The sequence below is a fragment of the Anser brachyrhynchus genome (genome assembly GCF_964034855.1).
Source record: "Anser brachyrhynchus genome assembly, chromosome: 26".
NCBI lineage: Eukaryota > Metazoa > Chordata > Aves > Anseriformes > Anatidae > Anser > Anser brachyrhynchus.
The window spans coordinates 1393700-1420548 of NC_137719.1; the positions used below are offsets into that span (position 1 = coordinate 1393700).

At 57.0% G+C, this 26849-nt stretch overlaps 1 protein-coding gene and 2 long non-coding RNA genes across 3 annotated transcripts; all 3 read left to right on the top strand.

Moving 5' to 3' along the window:
• The first annotated feature begins 4126 nt into the window (after positions 1-4126).
• LOC308183128 lies at positions 4127-5265 on the top strand. The gene is made up of 2 exons (XR_013942300.1): positions 4127-4585; positions 4674-5265. It is a non-coding gene; the product is annotated as an uncharacterized lncRNA (long non-coding RNA).
• Positions 5266-12284: 7019 nt separating this feature from the next.
• On the top strand, positions 12285-14197 carry LOC308183116. The gene is made up of 2 exons (XR_013942296.1): positions 12285-13517; positions 13606-14197. It is a non-coding gene; the product is annotated as an uncharacterized lncRNA (long non-coding RNA).
• Positions 14198-18257: 4060 nt separating this feature from the next.
• On the top strand, positions 18258-24973 carry PROM2 (prominin 2). The gene is made up of 24 exons (XM_080568346.1): positions 18258-18702; positions 18924-18973; positions 19107-19309; positions 19431-19551; positions 19705-19768; positions 19846-19935; positions 20040-20239; positions 20315-20389; positions 20477-20540; positions 20651-20810; positions 20907-21059; positions 21355-21478; positions 22008-22099; positions 22182-22266; positions 22385-22531; positions 22651-22722; positions 22796-22888; positions 22974-23027; positions 23404-23484; positions 23639-23707; positions 23804-23893; positions 24084-24190; positions 24295-24373; positions 24737-24973. The coding sequence occupies exons 1-23, from the start codon at positions 18486-18488 to the stop codon at positions 24356-24358; spliced, it is 2475 nt and encodes an 824-aa protein (XP_080424472.1). The 5' UTR covers positions 18258-18485; the 3' UTR covers positions 24359-24373; positions 24737-24973.
• Positions 24974-26849: the final 1876 nt, after the last annotated feature.

Below are 26849 nucleotides of genomic sequence, written 5' to 3' on the forward strand. Positions count from 1 at the left end.
TCCCGAGCGGGAGCGCCTGAAGCAGCTGGCCCAGGAGGAGCGGCAGCGGGCGGCCCACCAGATGAAGATCGGCCCTGTGCAATTCTTCGCGCAGCGGCAGAAAGACGGGGCCATAGCCAAGTATGCCGGCTACCCGTGACCCTGCGCTCCTCGACGGCCCCTGCAGCACCCAGTGGTGCTGAGCTCAGCACGCAGGCACAGAGACCTCTGCAGGCACCTGCTCCAGCTTGAGCCGCACTCTTCAGCCCTTTCCCCTCTCGCTTGCCCTTACCCTTCTTTAGTGCTGTAGCTAGTCAGTGTTTCTCACTGTCAGGGATGGGCAACGGGGGGGGATGGGAGATGGGGGGGTCACGAATGAGTGTTGGGAGTGTTGCGATGGAAGCTGTTGGGATGGGCAATACCTGGCATGGGCAAGTTTGGGCATGGGAACTGCTTGTTGGGACACAAAATGGCAGGGATTGAAAGCTTATTTCTTCCTTTCTGGTCCTTTCTCTGCTTTATAGCCTTTTTTCTTAAATTCCTCTAGTGTAGGTGTTCACTCAGCAACGCCTCTGCCTGCAGTTGTTCTGGCAGTGGGATGCCGAGGGGATTTAATGCAGCCCGCTCCCGCTGCCCATGCTCAGTCCGTGAATGGATGTGGGCATGGCCAGCACGGACGGGAGAAACTGGGTGGATGGATGGATGGATGGATGGATGGATGGATGGATGGATGGATGGATGGATGGGAGTTGGGAACTGAGCCTTGGGATCAGCAATGGGAGGTTGCTGGGATAGGAAATGATCAGTGGGATGGGAAGTCATGACGGTGATGGGGATTCATTAGTGTGAAATGATGGGATGGGAAATTGCTAGGTGATTTTGTGATATTGTGATCATGGTGGATTTTTTGTGATATTTTGTGATGTTGTGATCATGGTGGTGATAGGAGAGCATTAGGCTGGGAAAAAATTGTTTACATTAATAAATTTTATTGATTGTCTTGTTAATGTATTGTATGATTTGTATTATTATTTTCTATTCCTTTATTATTAAACTCTTTATCAATGCCTATGAGCTTTTATTTTCCTTCCGATTCTCTGCATGTTCACTCAGGCTGGGGGGACGTGAGCGAACAGATGTGTGGTGCTGAGCGGCCTGCCGGGTTACACCACAACAGACTTTTTGGCAGCCAAGCTGGGGCACAAAGGGTTGAGCTAACGTCACATCTGACCGGAATGTTTTAAAAGAGTGTTTCTTATAAGCTTTCTCTGAGATTGATAGTTGCTGGTCACAATGTTGATTTTTTCCTTTCTAGTGTTGTTTTTCTGTGCTTTTTCGGTGCTTTTTCTTAATCCCTTTCTTGTTGTTTATGATCCCTGGGGGCTGGCCTATGTTTGTTGATGGTTTTGCCCATTTGCAGGTAGCACGTGCTCCTCTTGCACCGACGGTGAACTTAACCCAGTATTTGTCCCCGAATGACAACCTCTGTGGTTAGACAAGGAGTTAAAAATTCCAGCCAGCGATCAGCCCTGAGGCAGGATGGCTACATGTGGCAAGGGCTGGGGGGGGATGTGGGCCGGTTTTTATCACGATTGCCACCTCCGATGGCTTTGGAATTCAGCCCTGAACAAATGTGGTATCCTACGGCGCTGCTAAAAGGTTTTAGAAAGGTGTGCCCCGATGCTGGCAGTGCCAGAGATTTACAGCTCGCCAAGTTGTCCGAGAAAAGTTTGGATTTGTTACCCGATGCGCAAGAAGCCAATCCAGACACCAGGTCGAGACACAGTTTTCTTTCAGAACTGCGCGAGTCTGGGTACCAGGTGGTTTCCCACAAAGCCAGCACATGGAAAGATTTTCCACGCCACGCTTGATACAATCTTTTATCACTACATTTCCATGCTAGTACAATCCCCTAACTTCTCACAGGTTCCAGAATTAGCCTACGGCTGACATGACAAAATGATTCTGCGCATCCTCAGAGGGGAAGGGTCTCCTCTTGGGCTGGGGTCTCTCACTCTAGGGCTGTGATTTTTTGTATTAGAATGAGGGTACTTCGTCTTAGAATAGCTTTCCATTGTTTTCCAGTGGTTTCCAACAAATGGATTAGTATCAAACTCCAGTGCACGTGTGTAGGATTTTTCCTTACAAAAGGGTCTTCTCGAGTAAATAGATTCCTAGTTATTCATCCTTTAGATAGCTCCAACTCCAGGGTCATCTTTGCCCTTGCCTGAAAATACCCATTTGGTATCTGTTCTCATGAAACAAAGTTAACGAAAAACAAACAAACAAACAAACAACACAAAACTAGTTCCTAGCACCAGCGGCTTGTTTGCTGGGTCTGCTCTGTGTGTTTTGAAGACTATTCAGTCCAATTCAGCACCTTCAAGAGAAATTGTGTGGGTCTATGAAAATGCGTCTTGATCTGATGCAAGCCTGTGACGCACCCTGAAGGCCCTCCAAGCCCTGGGATGGGCTCTGAGGCCCTTCCGAGCCCTGGGATGTTACCCGCAGCCACTCCAACCCCTTTGACGGGCCCTGCGGCCTCTCCAGGCCCGCTGACAGGCCCTGCAGCCACTCCAACCCTCTGACGGACCCTACAGCTGGCTCCGGGGACTGCCCTGTGGCATTCCCAGGCACCGATACACACAAGATGAAAGAATGGATGCACAAGTCATCTCGTTTAGTAAGGGAAGAGAGTCCTACTGAGAAGGGGAAGGAGCAATAGGAAGGCGAAGCAGACTACCCCAGTGGAGGGCCGTCCTAGGGAACAGCAGGCTGAAGACCACCATCTAAAAGCAGCAGTAACCAGGTGATCCCGATCTCTGGGTGAGCTGTGAGACATGCGGAAAGATTTCAGCTGTCCTCCAGGCGAGCACATTGTCACCTTGCTGCTGCCATGCTGGGATAACGGCTCCGGTGTCCGGGCTGTGTCTGTGCTGTGCCTGTGCTCTGTGCTGGGCCTGTGCTCTCTGTGCTCTGTCCGTGCTCTGTCCGTGCTGTGTCCGTGCTGTGTCTGGGCTGTGTCTGGGCTGTGTCTGGGCCGTGTCTGGGCTCTGTCCGTGCTGTGTCTGGGCTCTGTGCTGTGTGTGTGCTCTCTCTGCTCTGTCTGGGCTCCGTCTGTGCTGTGCCTGTGCTGTGTCTGTGCTCTGGCTGGGCTCTGTCTGTGCTGTGTCCGGGCTGTGTCTGTGCTCTCTGTGCTGTGTCTGAGCTGTGTCTGGGCTCTGGCTGGGCTGTGTCTGTGCTCTCTGTGCTGTGTCTGAGCTGTGTCTGGGCTCTGTCCGGGCTGTGTCTGTGCTCTCTGTGCTGTGTCCGTGCTGTGTCTGTGCTGTGTCCGGGCTGTGTCTGTGCGCTCTGTGCTGTGTACGTGCTCTGGCTGGGCTGTGTCTGGGCTGTGCTCTGTGGTCTGTCTGTATTGGCCTCCTTTCTCCCCAGTTCTTCTCAGAGCCTGTCTTCAGATGAACAGTCTCAGTCCTTTGTCAGCCATCCCGAGACAAGCCACCACCCCTGACGGGACCGCTGAAATCAGAGGGTGCACCTTCCTGTCTGTGGTAGCAAGAACTCTCTGGTAGGCAACAAGATCCGGGACGAGCCCCTAAACCCTGAGAAAAATCTCAATAATTTTCTTCAGACAGGATCTTCTGTGGAGCTTTTTTATTCGCGATTGCAATGGCGGGCGTCCTGCAAGCAGGAGCGCGCAGTAAAAGTTTATCATAACCGTGTATTCCCTATTACCCGACACCTGATTTCTCCCCTGTTTCTTCATTGGCTGAGTACTACAGGCTCACAGCCTACTCGACGCACTACTATACCATATATGTACAATTTTATTTGACCAACCGTTAATTTCTCCTTATCCTTTTATTTTTTCCTTCTTCTCTTGTGACTAGAGGGCCCGTGATCTTTGCTTTTACTGATCTCGCACTGCTCATCCTGTTTTTCTTAGCTATCCTCGTGATTTTGGGACAGTGGGACCTTCCCCTTATCTGCTTAACAGAGTCCCCACTGCTATGCCACACACAATGCCACTTTTGCATATGCAAGGTTAGTGGATTTTTCCACTGCAAAAACACCTTCTATTGCAAAAACACAACTTTGTTTCTCACAAGGAGAAAAAACAACACGCCTAAAGTCGAAGCCACACGCTAGAAAGAGAGGAGGATGCGCAGCACGGGAAGCTTCCCACAGAAAGGAGCTGCATTTGGGGTAAAAATCTGTCCCTTTTTATGTCATTGAGACATACGAGGGCGTAGGACACCAGCACTTCAGGTAACCAAGAGATGCTGTGCGTTTCGATCCGTCCCCCTGAGACAGCCACTAGGTGACGATGTTTCCAATTTTCTTTCAAGAAACCTTGCTTTCTCAGGCCCAGGTGTCCAGCTGCACATCGAGGACGTCCCTGGCTCCCAGGCGCAGTTCCCAGGCCGAAGGCCGAGCTCCCATCCGAACCCCCGGCCCGGCAGACATTGCTCCTGGCGTTGCGCAGCAGCCATTTCATGTCAGCCTTTGCTCATGGCAGTCAGCTTAGCGCCGTCAGTGCTGCCATCGGGGTGCCCAAGAGCCGTGTGAGGTCAGCAGAGAGTCACTGTCAGCCTTTGACCTCACAAAGGTGGGTGGCCATAAGTGCCCTGAGCGTCCAGCTCGCATGGAGTACTGCTGGTGGCACTCAAGGCATGGAGGTCTTGGTGGTGGAATAGGAGACGCCGATGTCCTGCTGGTGGAACAAGAGACGCTGACGTCCTGCTGGTGGAAGAGGAGACTTCAGGGTTCGAGGTCCTGCTGGTTAGAGGTGCTTAGGAGTGGGCAGCCTCCATCCCGGTGGCCGAGCATCTCCACGGCAGGGAGGCCGCGGGCAGCACGAGCCAGCCGCCCCGCGGGCTGACAGCAGAGGCCCCCGGGGATGAGACGTGCCCCACCTGCCTGGGCCTGCTGGCCGAGGCAGCACCTGAGTCCTGCGGGCACAGCTACTGCTGCGGAGAGCTTGAACCTCTTGTAAGTTTAGTCTTGACAAAGAAAACCCATCCTAAGTGCATTTGCCTTGCAGGCATTGGTAAGTTGGCCCTCCTGATGGATTTTCACAGCCACAGTAGTGCCTCTAATAATGCTACTGTTAATTAGTGCTCTACCCTTCCGATCTTTTACTAAGGTAGCTAGAGAGAAGTGCAGACACCTGTTTATTTCCTGGTAATACCTGCAAGAACCATCTATCTACATCTTCGCCAGATTCATCATAGCGCTCTTGGTACCGCTGATCTGTGTTGCTCTGGAATAAAGTGCAATCGTTAGCACGCCAAGTGTCCATGCCCTTGAATCTACCAGAATCGTGCAAATCCCTGTTGGGATCTCTCTCTAGCTGTGGGCTGGCTAAGCTGTCTTTTGGATGGTGAAAATGGGAAATCGTGGGGATGGGAAATGATGAGTGGGATGAGAAATGATTGCTGGGATGGGAAGACTTCCTTGGGCTGGAAAGCCATGGGGCTAGGAAATGAAAGAGACGGGAAAGCTTCCTTGGGAAGGAAAAGCATTGGGATGAGACACCTTCCTTGGGGAGGAAGTCATCCTTAAGGAAAGGCATTGGGATGGGAAATCTTCCTTGGGGAGGAAATCATTGGAAAGGAAAAGCATTGGGGTAGGGAAATCTCTCTTGGGATGGGAAATTATTGGGATGGGAAATCTTGAATGGGGTGGGTACGATTCATTGGGGTAGGAAATAGTTGGAAAAGAAATCCAAGGGATGGGAAGTCTTTGGGATGAGATCTCATGGGATTAAGAAACGCTTCGTGCTGATGGGAAATAGTTTGCATGGGAATCTATTGGGCTGTGAAACTGTCAGGATGGGAAATCGCCGGGAGGATGAAAAGTCTTGGGATGGAAAAGTCTTGGGATGGAAAATCCTTGGGAGGGGAAAGTGTTGGAGTGCGAAACCCCCCTGGGCCTGGCAAATGAAGACTGGGACGGGAAAGGCTCATGGGGATGGAAACTGATGGCGCTGGGAAGCCTGCTTGGGTAGAGAAACTGCAGTCCTCACCAAGATGGCGGTGAGGGGCTGGTCAGCCGTTGGGGCGGAGCCCCCGTTGCCCGGGTTCCCCAACGAACCGCCCCACTCTCCAGCGACCATGGCAGGTACAGCAGCGGGCTCCCGCTCCTCCCGGGGCTGCGGCCCTGCCGGCGAGCCCAGCGCCCGAGAGCTCAGCCCAGCGCCCTTTTTCCTCACAGAGAGATTCCCCAGACGGCTGCCGCCGGTGCCGCAGACGCCCAACTCCCCCTTCGTTGTCCCAGCTGAGCCGCCAACGGTGGCTGCCTGGCTGCTGCCCTCCTTCCCCGGAGCGATGGCGGTGCCCTTGCAGCCCCCCCAGGTACCCACCCTCTCCTACGCGCTGCCCCAGGCCACCGTCTGGCACGTGGTGCCGGAGGTCCAGGGGCAGGTGCTGCAGCTCCCACCCGTGGCGCAGCTGCCACCTGGGGGGCACCTCCCACCCGAGGGGCACCACCTGCATCTGGTGCAGCTCCCCCCTGTGGGGCATATCCTGCAGCCGGTGCAGCTCCCCCCCGTGGGGCATAACCTGCAGGTGGTGCAGCTCCCCCCCGTGGGGCATAACCTGCAGGTGGTGCACCTCCCACCCGAGGAGCATAACCTGCAGCCGGTGCAGCTCTCCCCCGTGGGGCATAACCTGCAGGTGGTGCACCTCCCACCCGAGGGGCATAACCTGCAGCCGGTGCAGCTCCCCCCCGTGGGGCATAACCTGCAGCCGGTGCAGCTCCCACCCGTGGGGCATAACCTGCAGGTGGTGCAGCTCCCACCCGAGGAGCATATCCTGCAGCCGGTGCACCTCCCACCCGAGGGGCACCACCTGCAGCCGGTGCAGCTCCCCCCCATGGGGCATAACCTGCAGCCGGTGCAGCTCCCCCCCGTGGGGCAGCTCCCCCACACCGCTCTTCCCTGTGCCCCTGTCTGCCAGTGCGGACAGCCCATGGTGACGGGGACACTGGTGCCCCACCATGCGCTGGGGCTGGGGCCCAGGGCCGTGCTCCACGGGGAGCCCCTGCACCCCGCAGGCACCTGCCTGTTGCAGGCCCCCGCCCACCGCAGGCCCCCGCCACCCCTCGTCCCGGGGCCTCGGCTCCGGGGGCAGGCGCTCCCCACGCCCCGCACCGTGACCAGCAGCCAGGGGCAGCTGCCGGAGCCCTGCGACCACGCCGTGGGGCTCAGCGAGGACCAGGGGCCCCCGCTGCCTGACCCCACTCCCCCCGAGCCTTTCCTGGCTCCATCGACCCGCAGCACCCAGACGGCGACGCCCGACGGTGAGTTTGGCGCTGGCACAGCCGCCCCGTTGTCGCCCCACACCCATGAGCCATGGGAAAGCTGACATCGCCCGTCTTGGGGGATTTTCTTGCTTCGTCCTCAGCGGCGACAGCCCCGCAGGTGCCTGAGGAGCCCCCGCAGCTGCCCGAGCTGGGCCCTGATGCCTTCGCCGAGGCCTTTCCAGAGCTGGCAGGGGACAGCCAGCTGCTGCAGCACCTGCAGGACCAGCTCCTGGCCGACCTGGACATCCCCGGCACGGAGGAGCTGTTCAGCTGGCTCGAGGCCGTGGAGCCCCAGGACGCCTTCCCCGATTCGCCCAGCAGTCCTGCCCTCAGCCGCCTCCTCTCCCAGCTGCCCGACCTCTCCGAGGACATCGAGGAGCCGAGCACGCAGGGACTGGAAGCCACAGGAGCCCTCGGTGAGGTACCCTCAACCCCTGGGGTGTACCCCGAGAAGGTTGGGGGTGGGCTGTTGGTGCAGTCCCCTGTTGTGCTGGCATTGAGCCCCCCGCTCAGCCCTGCAGCCAGTCCCCTGCCCGGTGCCCTTAGTAGACCCCTACCCAGTCCACCCCTGAGTCCCCCCAGGAGGTCCCCTGACACCCAGGTCCTCAGTTCCCCTAGTAGACCCCTGCCCAAACCCCCCCTGAGTCCCCCCAAGAGGTCCCCTGACACCCAAGTCCTCAGTGAGCAGAGGACACCCCTGCCCAAATGCCCCCTGGGTCCCCTCAAGAGCCCCCTGGCTGCCCCTGCGTCCACCGGCACCAAGCGGGGGGCCAAGCGCCGCGCGCCCACCAGCACCCCCGGGACAGCGGAGAGCTCCCAGCCCAAGAGACCAGCAACAGAGAAACCCCCCGGCAAGGACAGGAAGATGCTGCTGGGCCAGGGTCTCCAAGGCCCCAAGACGCCTTGCCAGGGACGCCGTGCCAGGGACGCCAGGATGTCCAAGGCCCCAGGACGCCGTGGCAGCAGCAGGAAAGACGGCAGCGGCAGGCAGCAGCCAGCGACCAACAACAGCCGGGCGCCCAGCAAGAGAGCCCGAAGCCCGGGGGCTGCTGGGGGGCAAGGAGCAGCGTCGCCGCCTCCCCGCAGAGCGCGGCTGCTGCCGGAGACTCCGAGCGCGGAGCCCGGTGCTGTGCGGCCCCAGGACAGCCTCTGTCCCCAAGGCGTCAGGGCCAAGACGCTGCAGCGCCAGCGCCGGGGCACAAAGACCCCCAGCGAGACTTTGCAGCCGCTGGGGGCCAGGGCGAAGGCGCTGGGGCCAGGGCGCCAGCTGCCCTGCGTGCAGCCGCAGCCCACCTCCAGCAGCCCCAGCACGATGCCCAGCGCCGCGCAGACAGTGCCAGCTGTGCCCGCTGCCCCCCAATCCCCAGCTGGCGGCAAAGAGAAGGTGGTGCCGGCACCACCAGGCAGCACGGCGTGAACAGGGGACGCTGCCCTAGAGCAGGCGCCCAGAGCGCTGTGCCTGCCAGCCGCGGGGGGCCAAGCGCAGCGGGGGGCTCTGCCCACACAGCCGCGCATGCTGCAGCCCCTGGCACGGCCCCGCGTGGACTACGTGCCCTGCGTGGGGCCCTGGGCAGGCGGTGACGCGGCGCCCACGCCGCTGGAGGAGCAGGAGGAGCCGGTGCCCATCACGCTGCAGCAGCGTCCCGAGCGGGAGCGCCTGAAGCAGCTGGCCCAGGAGGAGCGGCAGCGGGCGGCCCACCAGATGAAGATCGGCCCTGTGCAATTCTTCGCGCAGCGGCAGAAAGACGGGGCCATAGCCAAGTATGCCGGCTACCCGTGACCCTGCGCTCCTCGACGGCCCCTGCAGCACCCAGTGGCGCTGAGCTCAGCACGCAGGCACAGAGACCTCTGCAGGCACCTGCTCCAGCTTGAGCCGCACTCTTCAGCCCTTTCCCCTCTCGCTTGCCCTTACCCTTCTTTAGTGCTGTAGCTAGTCAGTGTTTCTCACTGTCAGGGATGGGCAACGGGGGGGGATGGGAGATGGGGGGGTCACGAATGAGTGTTGGGAGTGTTGCGATGGAAGCTGTTGGGATGGGCAATACCTGGCATGGGCAAGTTTGGGCATGGGAACTGCTTGTTGGGACACAAAATGGCAGGGATTGAAAGCTTATTTCTTCCTTTCTGGTCCTTTCTCTGCTTTATAGCCTTTTTTCTTAAATTCCTCTAGTGTAGGTGTTCACTCAGCAACGCCTCTGCCTGCAGTTGTTCTGGCAGTGGGATGCCGAGGGGATTTAATGCAGCCCGCTCCCGCTGCCCATGCTCAGTCCGTGAATGGATGTGGGCATGGCCAGCACGGACGGGAGAAAATGGGTGGATGGATGGATGGATGGATGGATGGATGGATGGATGGATGGATGGATGGATGGATGGATGGGAGTTGGGAACTGAGCCTTGGGATCAGCAATGGGAGGTTGCTGGGATAGGAAATGATCAGTGGGATGGGAAGTCATGACGGTGATGGGGATTCATTAGTGTGAAATGATGGGATGGGAAATTGCTAGGTGATTTTGTGATATTGTGATCATGGTGGATTTTTTGTGATATTTTGTGATGTTGTGATCATGGTGGTGATAGGAGAGCATTAGGCTGGGAAAAAATTGTTTACATTAATAAATTTTATTGATTGTCTTTTTAATGTATTGTATGATTTGTATTATTATTTTCTATTCCTTTATTATTAAACTCTTTATCAATGCCTATGAGCTTTTATTTTCCTTCCGATTCTCTGCATGTTCACTCAGGCTGGGGGGACGTGAGCGAACAGATGTGTGGTGCTGAGCGGCCTGCCGGGTTACACCACAACAGACTTTTTGGCAGCCAAGCTGGGGCACAAAGGGTTGAGCTAACGTCACATCTGACCGGAATGTTTTAAAAGAGTGTTTCTTATAAGCTTTCTCTGAGATTGATAGTTGCTGGTCACAATGTTGATTTTTTCCTTTCTAGTGTTGTTTTTCTGTGCTTTTTAGGTGCTTTTTCTTAATCCCTTTCTTGTTGTTTATGATCCCTGGGGGCTGGCCTATGTTTGTTGATGGTTTTGCCCATTTGCAGGTAGCACGTGCTCCTCTTGCACCGACGGTGAACTTAACCCAGTATTTGTCCCCGAATGACAACCTCTGTGGTTAGACAAGGAGTTAAAAATTCCAGCCAGCGATCAGCCCTGAGGCAGGATGGCTACATGTGGCAAGGGCTGGGGGGGGATGTGGGCCGGTTTTTATCACGATTGCCACCTCCGATGGCTTTGGAATTCAGCCCTGAACAAATGTGGTATCCTACGGCGCTGCTAAAAGGTTTTAGAAAGGTGTGCCCCGATGCTGGCAGTGCCAGAGATTTACAGCTCGCCAAGTTGTCCGAGAAAAGTTTGGATTTGTTACCCGATGCGCAAGAAGCCAATCCAGACACCAGGTCGAGACACAGTTTTCTTTCAGAACTGCGCGAGTCTGGGTACCAGGTGGTTTCCCACAAAGCCAGCACATGGAAAGATTTTCCACGCCACGCTTGATACAATCTTTTATCACTACATTTCCATGCTAGTACAATCCCCTAACTTCTCACAGGTTCCAGAATTAGCCTACGGCTGACATGACAAAATGATTCTGCGCATCCTCAGAGGGGAAGGGTCTCCTCTTGGGCTGGGGTCTCTCACTCTAGGGCTGTGATTTTTTGTATTAGAATGAGGGTACTTCGTCTTAGAATAGCTTTCCATTGTTTTCCAGTGGTTTCCAACAAATGGATTAGTATCAAACTCCAGTGCACGTGTGTAGGATTTTTCCTTACAAAAGGGTCTTCTCGAGTAAATAGATTCCTAGTTATTCATCCTTTAGATAGCTCCAACTCCAGGGTCATCTTTGCCCTTGCCTGAAAATACCCATTTGGTATCTGTTCTCATGAAACAAAGTTAACGAAAAACAAACAAACAAACAAACAACACAAAACCAGTTCCTAGCACCAGCGGCTTGTTTGCTGGGTCTGCTCTGTGTGTTTTGAAGACTATTCAGTCCAATTCAGCACCTTCAAGAGAAATTGTGTGGGTCTATGAAAATGCGTCTTGATCTGATGCAAGCCTGTGACGCACCCTGAAGGCCCTCCAAGCCCTGGGATGGGCTCTGAGGCCCTTCCGAGCCCTGGGATGTTACCCGCAGCCACTCCAACCCCTTTGACGGGCCCTGCGGCCTCTCCAGCCCCGCTGACAGGCCCTGCAGCCACTCCAACCCTCTGACGGACCCTACAGCTGGCTCCGGGGACTGCCCTGTGGCATTCCCAGGCACCGATACACACAAGATGAAAGAATGGATGCACAAGTCATCTCGTTTAGTAAGGGAAGAGAGTCCTACTGAGAAGGGGAAGGAGCAATAGGAAGGCGAAGCAGACTACCCCAGTGGAGGGCCGTCCTAGGGAACAGCAGGCTGAAGACCACCATCTAAAAGCAGCAGTAACCAGGTGATCCCGATCTCTGGGTGAGCTGTGAGACATGCGGAAAGATTTCAGCTGTCCTCCAGGCGAGCACATTGTCACCTTGCTGCTGCCATGCTGGGATAACGGCTCCGGTGTCCGGGCTGTGTCTGTGCTGTGCCTGTGCTCTGTGCTGGGCCTGTGCTCTCTGTGCTCTGTCCGTGCTCTGTCCGTGCTGTGTCCGTGCTGTGTCTGGGCTGTGTCTGGGCTGTGTCTGGGCCGTGTCTGGGCTCTGTCCGTGCTGTGTCTGGGCTCTGTGCTGTGTGTGTGCTCTCTCTGCTCTGTCTGGGCTCCGTCTGTGCTGTGCCTGTGCTGTGTCTGTGCTCTGGCTGGGCTCTGTCTGTGCTGTGTCCGGGCTGTGTCTGTGCTCTCTGTGCTGTGTCTGAGCTGTGTCTGGGCTCTGGCTGGGCTGTGTCTGTGCTCTCTGTGCTGTGTCTGAGCTGTGTCTGGGCTCTGTCCGGGCTGTGTCTGTGCTCTCTGTGCTGTGTCCGTGCTGTGTCTGTGCTGTGTACGTGCTCTGGCTGGGCTGTGTCTGGGCTGTGTACGTGCTCTGGCTGGGCTGTGTCTGGGCTGTGCTCTGTGGTCTGTCTGTATTGGCCTCCTTTCTCCCCAGTTCTTCTCAGAGCCTGTCTTCAGATGAACAGTCTCAGTCCTTTGTCAGCCATCCCGAGACAAGCCACCACCCCTGACGGGACCGCTGAAATCAGAGGGTGCACCTTCCTGTCTGTGGTAGCAAGAACTCTCTGGTAGGCAACAAGATCCGGGACGAGCCCCTAAACCCTGAGAAAAATCTCAATAATTTTCTTCAGACAGGATCTTCTGTGGAGCTTTTTTATTCGCGATTGCAATGGCGGGCGTCCTGCAAGCAGGAGTGCGCAGTAAAAGTTTATCATAACCGTGTATTCCCTATTACCCGACACCTGATTTCTCCCCTGTTTCTTCATTGGCTGAGTACTACAGGCTCACAGCCTACTCGACGCACTACTATACCATATATGTACAATTTTATTTGACCAACCGTTAATTTCTCCTTATCCTTTTATTTTTTCCTTCTTCTCTTGTGACTAGAGGGCCCGTGATCTTTGCTTTTACTGATCTCGCACTGCTCATCCTGTTTTTCTTAGCTATCCTCGTGATTTTGGGACAGTGGGACCTTCCCCTTATCTGCTTAACAGAGTCCCCACTGCTATGCCACACACAATGCCACTTTTGCATATGCAAGGTTAGTGGATTTTTCCACTGCAAAAACACCTTCTATTGCAAAAACACAACTTTGTTTCTCACAAGGAGAAAAAACAACACGCCTAAAGTCGAAGCCACACGCTAGAAAGAGAGGAGGATGCGCAGCACGGGAAGCTTCCCACAGAAAGGAGCTGCATTTGGGGTAAAAATCTGTCCCTTTTTATGTCATTGAGACATACGAGGGCGTAGGACACCAGCACTTCAGGTAACCAAGAGATGCTGTGCGTTTCGATCCGTCCCCCTGAGACAGCCACTAGGTGACGATGTTTCCAATTTTCTTTCAAGAAACCTTGCTTTCTCAGGCCCAGGTGTCCAGCTGCACATCGAGGACGTCCCTGGCTCCCAGGCGCAGTTCCCAGGCCGAAGGCCGAGCTCCCATCCGAACCCCCGGCCCGGCAGACATTGCTCCTGGCGTTGCGCAGCAGCCATTTCATGTCAGCCTTTGCTCATGGCAGTCAGCTTAGCGCCGTCAGTGCTGCCATCGGGGTGCCCGAGAGCCGTGTGAGGTCAGCAGAGAGTCACTGTCAGCCTTTGACCTCACAAAGGTGGGTGGCCATAAGTGCCCTGAGCGTCCAGCTCGCATGGAGTACTGCTGGTGGCACTCAAGGCATGGAGGTCTTGGTGGTGGAATAGGAGACGCCGATGTCCTGCTGGTGGAACAAGAGACGCTGACGTCCTGCTGGTGGAAGAGGAGACTTCAGGGTTCGAGGTCCTGCTGGTTAGAGGTGCTTAGGAGTGGGCAGCCTCCATCCCGGTGGCCGAGCATCTCCACGGCAGGGAGGCCGCGGGCAGCACGAGCCAGCCGCCCCGCGGGCTGACAGCAGAGGCCCCCGGGGATGAGACGTGCCCCACCTGCCTGGGCCTGCTGGCCGAGGCAGCACCTGAGTCCTGCGGGCACAGCTACTGCTGCGGAGAGCTTGAACCTCTTGTAAGTTTAGTCTTGACAAAGAAAACCCATCCTAAGTGCATTTGCCTTGCAGGCATTGGTAAGTTGGCCCTCCTGATGGATTTTCACTGCCACAGTAGTGCCTCTAATAATGCTACTGTTAATTAGTGCTCTACCCTTCCGATCTTTTACTAAGGTAGCTAGAGAGAAGTGCAGACACCTGTTTATTTCCTGGTAATACCTGCAAGAACCATCTATCTACATCTTCGCCAGATTCATCATAGCGCTCTTGGTACCGCTGATCTGTGTTGCTCTGGAATAAAGTGCAATCGTTAGCACGCCAAGTGTCCATGCCCTTGAATCTACCAGAATCATGCAAATCCCTGTTGGGATCTCTCTCTAGCTGTGGGCTGGCTAAGCTGTCTTTTGGATAGTGAAAATTGGAAATCGTGGGGATGGGAAATGATGAGTGGGATGAGAAATGATTGCTGGGATGGGAAGACTTCCTTGGGCTGGAAAGCCATGGGGCTAGGAAATGGAAGAGATGGGAAAGCTTCCTTGGGAAAGAAAAGCATTGGGATGGGAAATCTTCCTTGGGGAGAAAATCATCGGAAAGGAAAAACATTGGGGTAGGGAAATCTCTCTTGGGATGGGAAATTATTGGGATGGGAAATCCTGAATGGGGTGGGTAAGATTCATTGGGGTAGGAAATAGTTGGAAAAGAAATCCAAGGGATGGGAAGTCTTTGGGATGAGATCTCATGGGATTAAGAAACGCTTCGTGCTGATGGGAAATAGTTTGCATGGGAATCTGTTGGGCTGTGAAACTGTCGGGATGGGAAATCGCCGGGAGGATGAAAAGTCTTGGGATGGAAAAGTCTTGGGATGGAAAATCCTTGGGAGGGGAAAGTGTTGGAGTGCGAAACCCCCCTGGGCCTGGCAAATGAGGACTGGGACCGGAAAGGCTCATGGGGATGGAAAATGATTGCGCTGGGTAGCCTGCTCAGTTAAAGAAACTGCAATCATCACCAAGATGGCAGTGAGCTGCCAAGCCCAGCACCCGAGAGCTCGGCCCAGCGCCCTTTTTCCTCACAGAGAGATTCCCCAGACGGCTGCCGCCGGTGCCGCAGACGCCCAACTCCCCCTTCGTTGTCCCAGCTGAGCCGCCAACGGTGGCTGCCTGGCTGCTGCCCTCCTTCCCCGGAGCGATGGCGGTGCCCTTGCAGCCCCCCCAGGTACCCACCCTCTCCTACGCGCTGCCCCAGGCCACCGTCTGGCACGTGGTGCCGGAGGTCCAGGGGCAGGTGCTGCAGCTCCCACCCGTGGCGCAGCTGCCACCTGGGGGGCACCTCCCACCCGAGGGGCACCACCTGCATCTGGTGCAGCTCCCCCCTGTGGGGCATATCCTGCAGCCGGTGCAGCTCCCCCCCGTGGGGCATAACCTGCAGGTGGTGCAGCTCCCACCCGTGGGGCATAACCTGCAGGTGGTGCACCTCCCACCCGAGGAGCATAACCTGCAGCCGGTGCAGCTCCCCCCCGTGGGGCAGCTCCCCCACACCGCTCTTCCCTGTGCCCCTGTCTGCCAGTGCGGACAGCCCATGGTGACGGGGACACTGGTGCCCCACCATGCGCTGGGGCTGGGGCCCAGGGCCGTGCTCCACGGGGAGCCCCTGCACCCCGCAGGCACCTGCCTGTTGCAGGCCCCCGCCCACCGCAGGCCCCCGCCACCCCTCGTCCCGGGGCCTCGGCTCCGGGGGCAGGCGCTCCCCACGCCCCGCACCGTGACCAGCAGCCAGGGGCAGCTGCCGGAGCCCTGCGACCACGCCGTGGGGCTCAGCGAGGACCAGGGGCCCCCGCTGCCTGACCCCACTCCCCCCGAGCCTTTCCTGGCTCCATCGACCCGCAGCACCCAGACGGCGACGCCCGACGGTGAGTTTGGCGCTGGCACAGCCGCCCGGTTGTCGCCCCACACCCATGAGCCATGGGAAAGCTGACATCGCCCGTCTTGGGGGATTTTCTTGCTTCGTCCTCAGCGGCGACAGCCCCGCAGGTGCCTGAGGAGCCCCCGCAGCTGCCCGAGCTGGGCCCTGATGCCTTCGCCGAGGCCTTTCCAGAGCTGGCAGGGGACAGCCAGCTGCTGCAGCACCTGCAGGACCAGCTCCTGGCCGACCTGGACATCCCTGGCACGGAGGAGCTGTTCAGCTGGCTCGAGGCCGTGGAGCCCCAGGACGCCTTCCCCGATTCGCCCAGCAGTCCTGCCCTCAGCCGCCTCCTCTCCCAGCTGCCCGACCTCTCCGAGGACATCGAGGAGCCGAGCACGCAGGGACTGGAAGCCACAGGAGCCCTCGGTGAGGTACCCTCAACCCCTGGGGTGTACCCCGAGAAGGTTGGGGGTGGGCTGTTGGTGCAGTCCCCTGTTGTGCTGGCATTGAGCCCCCCGCTCAGCCCTGCAGCCAGTCCCCTGCCCGGTGCCCTTAGTAGACCCCTACCCAGTCCACCCCTGAGTCCCCCCAGGAGGTCCCCTGACACCCAGGTCCTCAGTTCCCCTAGTAGACCCCTGCCCAAACCCCCCCTGAGTCCCCCCAAGAGGTCCCCTGACACCCAAGTCCTCAGTGAGCAGAGGACACCCCTGCCCAAATGCCCCCTGGGTCCCCTCAAGAGCCCCCTGGCTGCCCCTGTGTCCACCGGCACCAAGCGGGGGACCAAGCGCCCCGTGCCCACCAGCACCCCTGGGACAGCGGAGAGCTCGCAGCACAAGAGGCTGATGACAGAGAAACCCCCGGCAAGGAGAGGAAGATGCTGCTGGGCCAGGGTGTCCACGGCCACAAGATGCCATGCCAGGGGAAGACGGGTGGCGACAGTACCATGGCTGGCAGGAGCAGGCAAGTGGCAGCGGCACGGAGCAGTCGGCGATCAGCAGCACCATGGCACCCAGCAAGAGAGCCCGAAGCCCAGGGGCTGCTGGGGGGCAAGAAGCAGCATTGCCGCCCCCCTGCAGAGGATCGGCCCCGTTCAATTCTTCGTGCAGCAGCAGAAGGACCACGTCATAGCCAAGTATTATGGCTACCCATGACCCTGCACTCCTTGACGGCCCCCGCAGCACCCAGACCCGCTCAGGACGCAGGCGCAGAGACCTCTGCAGGCATCTGCTTCAGCTTCAGCCACACTCTTCAGCCCTCTCACTTGCCCTTTCCCTTCTTTAGTGCTGTAGCTAATTAGTGTTTCGCATTCCTTTTTGTCACTCCTGGCATCCCATGCCAGCACCAGCACCACCACCTGCATCTCTGCCCAACACTGGCAACAGCATCCCCACCACCTGCATCCTTAGTCTGGGCTGGCAGTGGCTCTCCCAGTGTCGTTGCCATGGACCCACCTGCAGCCGAGCTGGGAGCTGCACGGTCACCCCTCGGGTGCAGAGCAGGAGGACAAAACAGCCCCCAGCCATTCATGCCCACCTGTGGTGCAGGATGGGGCACGACACATGCCAGTGTCCAAGGGCCGCTGCCACCAGCCCCATCCCTTCCACTCCAAAAGTCACCCCTCCCCAACAGTCCTCACTGGGTTCAGGAATTGTTAGCATGGGAAGTGGGGAATATTTGGGATAGTAAATGATTATTGGGTTGGGAAATCACTGGGATTGGATTTTTTTTCTCATTTATTGTCATTTCCCGTATCTGTTGCTCTGTTTAATATATTATTAAATAATTTTTGTTCACTTTTTAATGTCTCTGCCTGCAGTCATTCATAGAATTAATGCAGTGGGTGCCCTAACACAGTCCACTCCCGCTTCCCATGCTTACCCCATGAATTTGTGTGGGGATGGCCGCCAAGGAAAGGCGTCAATGTATGGGTAGAGAATTGCCCTGGGTCATGGACACCCATGGGAGACTTAGGGAGTGGCAGGAGGAGTGGTTCCCATGGTACAGGGAAGCGGGGGTGGTTGGGGCTGCTTTGCAGACATATAGACTTGTACAGATGCCTTGCATGTAATTGCTCTTCTGACTCCATGCTTTTCTAGTCCTGGTAGTTTTGTCCCAGGACAGGGACTCAGTCAAGCCTGTATGTCCAGGGCAGGATTTTCCAGTCCATTGTGCATCTCATTCCCAGAAGGGCTGTGAGGAGGAGCACTTGGTGTCCCCCATCTTCTCCAGTAAGGTGCTGCAAGCACCCCTGGCTGGGGAAAAAGTGCCTTTTCTTGGGGGGAACTGCACCACACTGCACATTGCCCCCCAGGGGAAGCAGTCTTGCTTCCAGCCGTCCCTGCCACTAGTGCTCAGCCCATGCTGGCTTGCAGGATGCAGCCCTTGGACTCCTCCAGCCCGGGGTGAGGGGGCTTTGCTGCCCATGGGGATGGTGGGGACTGGGGGGGACTCAGTGGTTGTAAAACAGGCCTGGGATGGTTTGGAAAACTGTGTGGCTCATAACCCCGCCTCTGCACAGCCAAGCCAAGCCCAGATGCCCCAGGGAGCCCTGGGGAGCAGCCGCGGCAGCGTCTGGGCTCGACACAGCAGCCGACCTGTCAGGCAGGTTTCCCAGAGCAGCCAGAGAAGCCAGCCAGGACCAGGCATGCCCCTCCGTGCGCTCGCAGGCTGACGGGGCCGCCCGGCTCTCTCCTCACCGCCGAAGCCATGCAGGCGGCCGGGCTGCTCCTCACTTGGGTGCTGCTGCGCCCGGCCGGCACCCAGCAATGCCACCCCAGCAGCCCTGGCAGCATCCTCCGCTTCACCGACACCCATGCCGAAATCCGGGTACCAGCACTGCACCGGGTGGCCAGCTCACTCGACCCCCTCTACAGCCTCGTCCGACACTATCTGGACCTCATCCAGCAAAACCCTCTGCCCACAGGTGAGTCTCCCAGGGACCTGTGACATTACCTCTGTGGGTGCCACCATCCCTTGGAGCCCCTCTGCAATCCCTGTGCTAGTCACCTAGGAATGGTCAGCGGGGTCTGAGCTGCTTTGTCCCTGCACCGAGTGGCACACTGCCAGGGGAGGGATGGGGATGCGTCTTGTGGGACATGGAAGCTGCCCCCAGGGCATTCACTGGCACCATGGTTTCTTTTACAGAGCTGCTCAGGACAGCCCTGAATGACCCCAGCTCAGTTCGGACATCACAGGTGAGCAGGGACATGGGGACAGGGAAGCCATGGTAGTGGCACCTGCCCAGGATGGGGAATTCATGACAGTGAGTGGATGGAGTGCCCCAAAATCTGCATGTGACCATGCTGACTGTGCTCTGCCGTCACACAGGTCGTGCAGTACGAGCTGGGCTACGTCATCTGTGCTGCAGTGGCTCTGCTCTTCACTGTGGCTGTTCCGGTGGCTGGGCTGTGCTTCTGCTACTGCCGGAGCCAGCAGCGGTGTGGGGGCCGCCTGCGTGCCCATCGGCGCTCACTGGGTTGCCGGCGCCGCTGCCTTCTCATCTGCCTCTCCATCACCTCCCTCATCATCCTGTGAGTGCCCCAAAGCCCTCCACCACTGTCCCCCCTCGCCCCAGGGTGGACCGTGCCCATGGGGACAGGGATGGGGTTGCTCTGTGGGACCCCCCCATCACTGCCTGCTTGTCCCTGGCAGGACCAGTGCCATCTGTGCCTTGGTCACCAACCAACGGGTGAAGGAGCAGATGGAGCCAGGGCTTGGTGCTGTTCCAGACACACTGCGCACACTGCGGCAGCACATTGACAATGTCCCCCAGGTGGGTCCCCAAGCAACTCTGCTATCCCAGGGTGGAGCAAACTGGGAGGTCAGGTGAAGCTGGTGCATTTTTAATGGAAAAGTATGGTTTCATCCCCTCTTGGAGGATGCTACTGCCATGTGCCCCCGTACACCAGCTCCTCTCTCTTTGCAGGGTGTGCAGATGGTGGTGGACCAGTTTGAAGTGCCCCGGCAGCGGATAATCTCTGACCTGGCGGGTAAGCATTGTACAAGCTCCCAGTGCACCCCAGCCTGGGCTGGGACAAGCAGCTGATGGTATCACGGTGCCTTGCAGGAGTAAGTCGCAGCGTGGGACTCTCCATCCATGCACAGCTGAAGGCAATGACCTACACAGCACTGGCAGACCTGCAGGACAGGGCAGGAGGTATGGCTGAGCATGGCTCTCCCTTGGGCCACTGTCAAAGCCTTGCCAGGGACTGGGGTGGCCAAGTGGAGCAGTGAGAACTAGCCTTGGGCTTTCTCTTTAAGACCTACAGACCTCGCTGCACCATTTACAGATTCTCGACAAGACGGTGCGGGTGCTGACAGCGGCACGGGCTGAGCTGGAGCCAGTGCTGCGGGAACGGCGGCAGCGTGTGGTCGCACTCCTAGACGACCCACGCTGCACCTCCTGCGCCAGCATCCTGGGCAGGGCACAGAGCCTGGAGCTGGGTGCTGACTACAGCAAGGTGAGACAGGGTGCTGGTCGCCCCTGCCCCTCTGGCACCCACAAGGCTCATGGGATGCTTTCTCCCACCACCTAGGTGCCCTCAGTGGAGAAGGTTTTGAAGACATTGGCTGGTCTGCCCCGAAGTGATTTTGCGGAGATGATTCGGCAGGTGAGGGCAGATGGGGTTGAAGTGGGGTAGCCCAGTGCCCATAGGCAGCCCCATCTGAGCTGCTCCTACCCTCTCTTCTCCTCACAGGGCAACGGTACCTTCAACTCTATCCCAGAGCTGGCTGTGGAGAGGATGGCACAGGTCATTCAGGGTGAGCAAGATCCCCATGCAGATCAGTGTTGCCCTCCGTGGGATAAATTTGGATTTAGGGAGGTGGCATGGGACACACGGACCCCCTTCACCATGGTCTTGGTCCTGCAGAGCTGCGGGAGGAGATGACCCAAGTGTCAGAGAAGGTGCAGAGCATTGCCGATGGCTTCCCCCTCCCTGACTATACCTGGCATGTCAGCGAGGCCCTGCTGAAGGCAGAGAACCGGAGCCAGCCTTTCCTCCGTGAGGTGGAGCGCTTTGAGCGGTACAGGTGACACAAATGGGTGCTGGGGGTGCAGTGGAGGTGGGTGCTGAGCCCCCATGAGCCATATCTGGGACCGTATCGCTAGACTGCAACTTTCTCCAGGTGGATCACGGGCATGGCACTGTGCTCCATCATCCTCCTCATCACTGCCTGCAACGTGGTGGGGATGGCCCTGGGGGCATATGGTCTCTCCAAGCGGGAGGACCCAAGTGACTACGAGTGCCGAGGAGAAGCTGGCGCCAAGTTCCTTATGGTGTAAGCATCCCTCTGGGTCCCAGGGGTCTGTAGCCATCTCATGCCACCCCAAAAACAGAGGGGGTCAAAATCAAAGGGACAAACCTGGAGCCACCTGAGCAGAAAGGCTTTTGTAGCCACCGCCTGCGCCAGCAGGTCTGGGAGAAGCTGCTCCTCCCTGGGAGCCCGCAGCTCCCGCGCCCAGCCAGCATGCCCAGGCGCAGGAAGGAGCCGCAGGGCTGGGCAGGTTGCCGCAAGCCTGCTCAGGTCTGCAAAGCTACCAGCAGTGCCTCCGTGCCTCCTCTCCCTCTTTCAGTGGCGTAGGCCTGGGTTTCCTGTTCTCCTGGCTCCTCATCCTCTTGGTTTTTGCCACGTTCCTGGTTGGGGGCAACATCCAGACATTGGTTTGCAGGAATTGGGTCAACCAGGAGATTTATAAGGTGGGTAGCCATGCATCTGTCCATCACTCCATACACGTCTGCTTGGGTACACCAAGATGCCTACAAATGCTCTGCCTCCTCTCCCTGAACCCTGCTTGGAAAGCCTTATCCTAGACCAGAATATTAAGATGAGGATTAGGCCGCTGGATTTGCAACAGCAGCAGGAAATTGGCTTTGTGCTGGTTAATTTGTTTGGAGTGACAATGATCCCACCTTCACCCCTATCCCCTGGGTGTTTGGGGATGCTGGGGGTGGCTGGGGTGTTCTGAGGTGCTTGTGACTGGTGACATGCTGCTGTGGGGCTGGGAATGGCACCAGGCTTTATCCTGCAGTCATGCACACACAGGCAGGGCCGTGCAAAGGGCTCTCCTCTGCTTCCCTTCCCAACATCATACAAATATATGCAAGATTAGCTCCACATGGGATGGGGTACCCCAGCATGCACCTGTGAGGGCAGAGCAATCCCAAAATCATGTCTGGGAGTGCCTGTGTCTGACCCTACCCCTCTTTTTCTTACTGTTTTGCCCAGTTCATTGACACCCCTGGGAACCTGCCTCCATCCATGAACCTCACCCGCCAGCTCAACCTCAGGAGAGACTCCAACCTCAGCACCACTTACTGGTAGGTGCTCACAGGATACCACCTCTGCCCCTAATTAGTGTGAGGCTTGTGGTGATGCTGCCACTGTCCCTTCAACTTGCAGGGAGTGCAAGAGTGGTGCAGGTCTGTGGGAGGTGCTGCAGCTAGAGAAGTCCTATGACCTGGATGAGCACCTCAAAACCCCCAAGGTGAGGGCTGGCTTCAACCAGAGCTTCTGGGAAGGGGAATGCAAGAGCTTTATTGAGGCTAATGGGATGGAGGTACCTGGTCCCAAACCTGTGGCATCCCCCTATCTCACGCCTGCAGTACACGGCCAACTTCCAAAAACGCCTGGGTGACTTCACAACGCACCTTGGTGATGTGCGGCTCCTCCGCAGTGAGGGCAGGCAGGATCTGGAGACCTTTGCCCGCAGCGGCGTGGACGAGGTAGACTATGGACGCTTCCAGGAGGAGGTGAGGGGATGCTGACAGGGAGATGGTCCCCCCATTGGTGGGCATGTTGCGGCCAGCCCAACAGGGGGGCACTTTCCAGGGCTGGTTTTCAGGCAGACTATGACTCTATCTTCCTCTAGATGAAAATCCCTGTAGTGCAGACCAGCCTCCCTGGCCTTGCAAGGAGCCTGGAGGGGCTGCAGAAAATGCAGGTGAGTGGCAGGGCAGGCAGCAGGGGCTACCTGCATGCCCAGAGGGCTGTCCTCATCCCACTGTTCCCTGCAGAGGAATGGCACAGTGGCAGGGCGGCTGGCTACCGAGGCCCAAGCCCTGTGGCAGATGCAAAACTCCACGGTGCAAACACAGGAGGCTTTGGTGGTGAGTCCATGTCTGACGGGCATCTTGTGTCCCTGTGGAGGGGGGAACAGGGATTTTGCAGTTATTTCACCTCTCTGTCCTGCAGGTGAAGCTGGGAGAAAGCATCCGGTTCCTCTCTCAATTGGCACCACACCTCCAGGTACTATTTTCAGTTCCAAAAAATATGCAGTGCCATATGGGTCTTGCTACCCAGCATCCCAGAAGTGATTTATAGGGTGATGGAAGCCCAGGAAAGATGTAACCCCAGGAGGACTGGTTTCTTCAGTGACTCAGTTTCGCTGCTGCAAATTAGAACCCCCTTGCAGCACTCAAAGCTGCATCCCTGACAGAGCCATCCCATGTTGTTTAGCCCACTCCCTGCCAGGAGTTTTCTCTCTCTCTGCCTACCAACAATCAGACCCAATTTGAAGCCTCACTCTGCACATTCTGCTCCCCACACACCTGGGGCACCTGTCCCACTAGACCAGTGATGCTCACTGCTCTAAAGGTGTTCTGTGCTCCCTGTGCTTCTCCAGGAGCGGGTGAAGACAACGCTGGCCACCACAGCCTCGGTGGAAGCCCAGCTGCCCTTGCAAGCCCAGCAGATCCTCCGGCAGGTGAGCCAGGGCTGGATGAGGCCTCAGGGGGATACAATTCCCCACAGCCAGAAAGGAAAAGTGGTAAAGAGGCTCTGGAAGAAGGGAAGGGGCACCTGGAACCTCCAGCCCTCATTTCCAAGCCTCACCTCCATGCTGCCTTCCCTCTGCCCAGGAGATTGGCTGCTTCACAAGGAAGGAGCTGAGGTACTTTGCGCAGTACCTACACTGGGTTGGGCACACGGTAAGTCCATGCCTTTGCTGTGGAGTTGAGGAAGTAAACTGCATCTCCCTGAGCTGGGAGTGATTTTACACTTTGCCTCCTCACTTTTTGTTCCAGCTGAGGGAGGATGTGGCTTCATGCCAGCCACTTGCCACGGCCCTGGACAATGGGCGGGTGATCCTGTGTGACCGCATTGCTGACCCCTGGGTAAGGACCCTGTGGTCGTGGTCCCTCTGTGGATGCCCTTATCCAAAGTAGCACATATTCAGTGCAGCTGAAGCCGACAGCAGCCCTGATGCCCCCACATCAGGACCAGCTAACACAAGACTCCCTAGACCCCTCTGGGCCTGCCTCTCCCTGAACAGCCAAGCAGGACCTGTGTGCTCTCTCCTTGCAGAATGCTTTCTGGTTCAGCCTGGGATGCTGCACCTTCTTCCTCATCCCCAACATCATCTTCGCCATAAGGCTCACCAAACATTTCCGCCCCATCCGCAACAGACTCATGTAAGCAGTGGACACAGGGTGGGCAGACTCCCTAGGATGATGCAAGGAGGGGAGTTGTGTGCTCCTCCTCGACCATCTGATTGTTTCTCCTTCTCCCTCTACAGCTCTACGGGGTCAGAGGAGACCTGTCCTTTCCATATCCCCCGTGTCACAGCACTCAAGCTCTAGGCCAGGCTCTGCCAGGTATGGTGGCAGGCTGAGACCTGGGGCACTTGCTTCAGGAGCTCCTGCCTGTCAAACTCATGTCCAAACATTACAGGGCTTCCTCCACCTCAGTGTCCTTGGGGGTCTGAGCATCCTTCCTGGGCATAGGACACTCAGGTGTTGTAGGGTTCCAGGTCCCTCTGACTTCTATTTCTCAGTGTCCTTCAGGGTCTGAGAATCCTTCCCAGTCACAGGGCACTTGTGTCCATGTGCTGTAGGGATCCAGGTCCCTCCAACAACCCTTCCTCAGTGTCCTTGGGGTCTGTACAACCTTCTTGGGCACAGGGGCACTTGTGTCCATGCATTGTGGGACCCCAGATCCCTGTGACGTCTCTTCCTCAGTGTCTGAGCACTCATCAGGGACACCCCCAGAGCCTGGCTGATGGAGGGTGCCAGGACGTGCCCCCGCAGATCCCGCTGACCGCTGGTGCTCCCGCTGCACATGCAGACCCTGCTGGGATGCATACCCGACTCCCTCCCACCCACCGCAGCCCTCCTGCAGCAGCACACTGCGATGCTTCTCTGCTCCCAGGATGGACCCAGGAATGGAGCACATTAAACCCTCCCATGCCAAACCCACCACCACCTGCCTTTTTTTTTTTTGCGATCACCAGTGCTGGGTCTTTGTAGGGAACCGTTTGGGCCTGAGGGATGCAGCCCCTGGGGGGAGCACGCTGGGCCCACAGTCCCCTCTGCCCCCTCAGAGGCTTCCAGGGCTGAGGCTGCCCATGGTGGGGGTGAGGCCATGGCTATAGGGGCTCCAGAGCCAGGGGAGGGATCTGGGGCTGAGGGGAGCTGCGGGTTGGGAAGGCTGAGGAGATGCTGCGGGAGTGCCATGAGGGCCATGAGAGGCCATGACTGGGGCACTCCATGGCCATGCCAGGGAGGAGAGGCCTCGGAGTAGTGGCCTCTGGAGCTCCGGGGCTGGGAACGCTCTGCAGCCAAGGGAAGGTGGCGGCTCAAGGACTCTGGGGCAGGGCATCATCAAGAAGTGGCGAGGCTGGGCCCAGCTACCCACGGGACCCCGGCTCCAGCCACCCATACCCAGGCGGGGGCCTTGGTGTAGACATGCTGGAGTCACAGGAATGGAGACCCAGAACCCCTGTGGGGCTGGGGACCCTCCAGGCTGGGTCCTCAGTGCACTGGAGATATTCACCAGCATTTATGATCATTAATTATTATTGCTTGGCCCTGGCTGGTGTTTCTGGTAGTCCTCGAAGAGGCTGGTGAAAAAAAGCAGCCCCTGTGGTGGTTGCAGGGATTTTGGGAAGCAAGAAACCCCTTTGCCCAAGGCCTGAAAGATGAGACATAAGTAAACTCACCTCTTAAAATTAATTAGAGGTAAGTTGGGGGGGGGGGGGAGCGGGGGGCAAAAAATCAGGATAAGTCCTCAATTTTGTGGGTAGGAGAACCTGCCAGACCTGGGGATCATTTTCAAGCTCCACTAGCTGAAATGGTATGTGTTTCATATGTTTTGTGGTTCGGAAGCTGCATCCCCGCAAGGAAATACAGCCGGAGCCTTTGACTTCCAATTTACAGCATTTATGGCTTTGTGGTAGGAAATGTCTAAAATTTCTGTAGTATCCTCCATAATCTTTAAAGCACTTTGACCCTTTCAGCAAGTTATTATTTACGAAATCTATAAAGGAGTTGACAGATCTGTGCCTTCAAAGTGAGTGAGGATTTCCCTGCATTTCCCTAACTGAAATACTCTCTACTTGGTAACTGACAGGGAAATACCCCGTTTTATGCATTATTAAAGGACTATTGCTACCCAAAGCCATCAATAATGCATAAAATACCTATGTTATGCATTATTTAGGTTGTTGCTGCCCAAAGCCATCTGGTTCTACTCAGTATTTGCCAGCAGAGGTCAGTATTGCAAAGCCTTTTTGCAAAGAAGGGCTTTGGTGAGTGCTTGCCCAAAGAATTTCTGCAGGAACCCAATGGGATGTCTTCAGCCCATATAAAAACTATGTGGTGGTGTCACCAGCAAAAATTGTCTTTAAAATGAATCATTTACAGCTGGCAACCGGTCATGAGTGGTGTTCCCCAGGGGTCGGTGTTGGGACCCATCCTCTTTAATACCCTTACTGATGATATGGATAAGGGAATTGAGTGCACCCTCAGTAAGTTTGCAGATGACACCAAACTGGAGGGTATTGTCAATCTTCCAAGATAGTAGGGTGGCCCTGCAGAGGGACCTGGATAGGATGGGTCGATGGACTGAGGCCAACGGCATGAGGTTCAACATGGCTAAGTGCCTACTCTGCTCTGGTGAGGCCACACCTCAAGTGCTGTGTTCAGCTTTGAGCCCCTCACTACAAGAAGGACATCGAGGCCATGGAGCATATCCAGAGAGGGCTACAAAGCTGTTGAAGGGTCTGGAACACAAGTCCTGTGAGGAGCAGCTGAGGGCACTGGGGTTGTTTTGTCTGGGGAAGAGGAGGCTCAG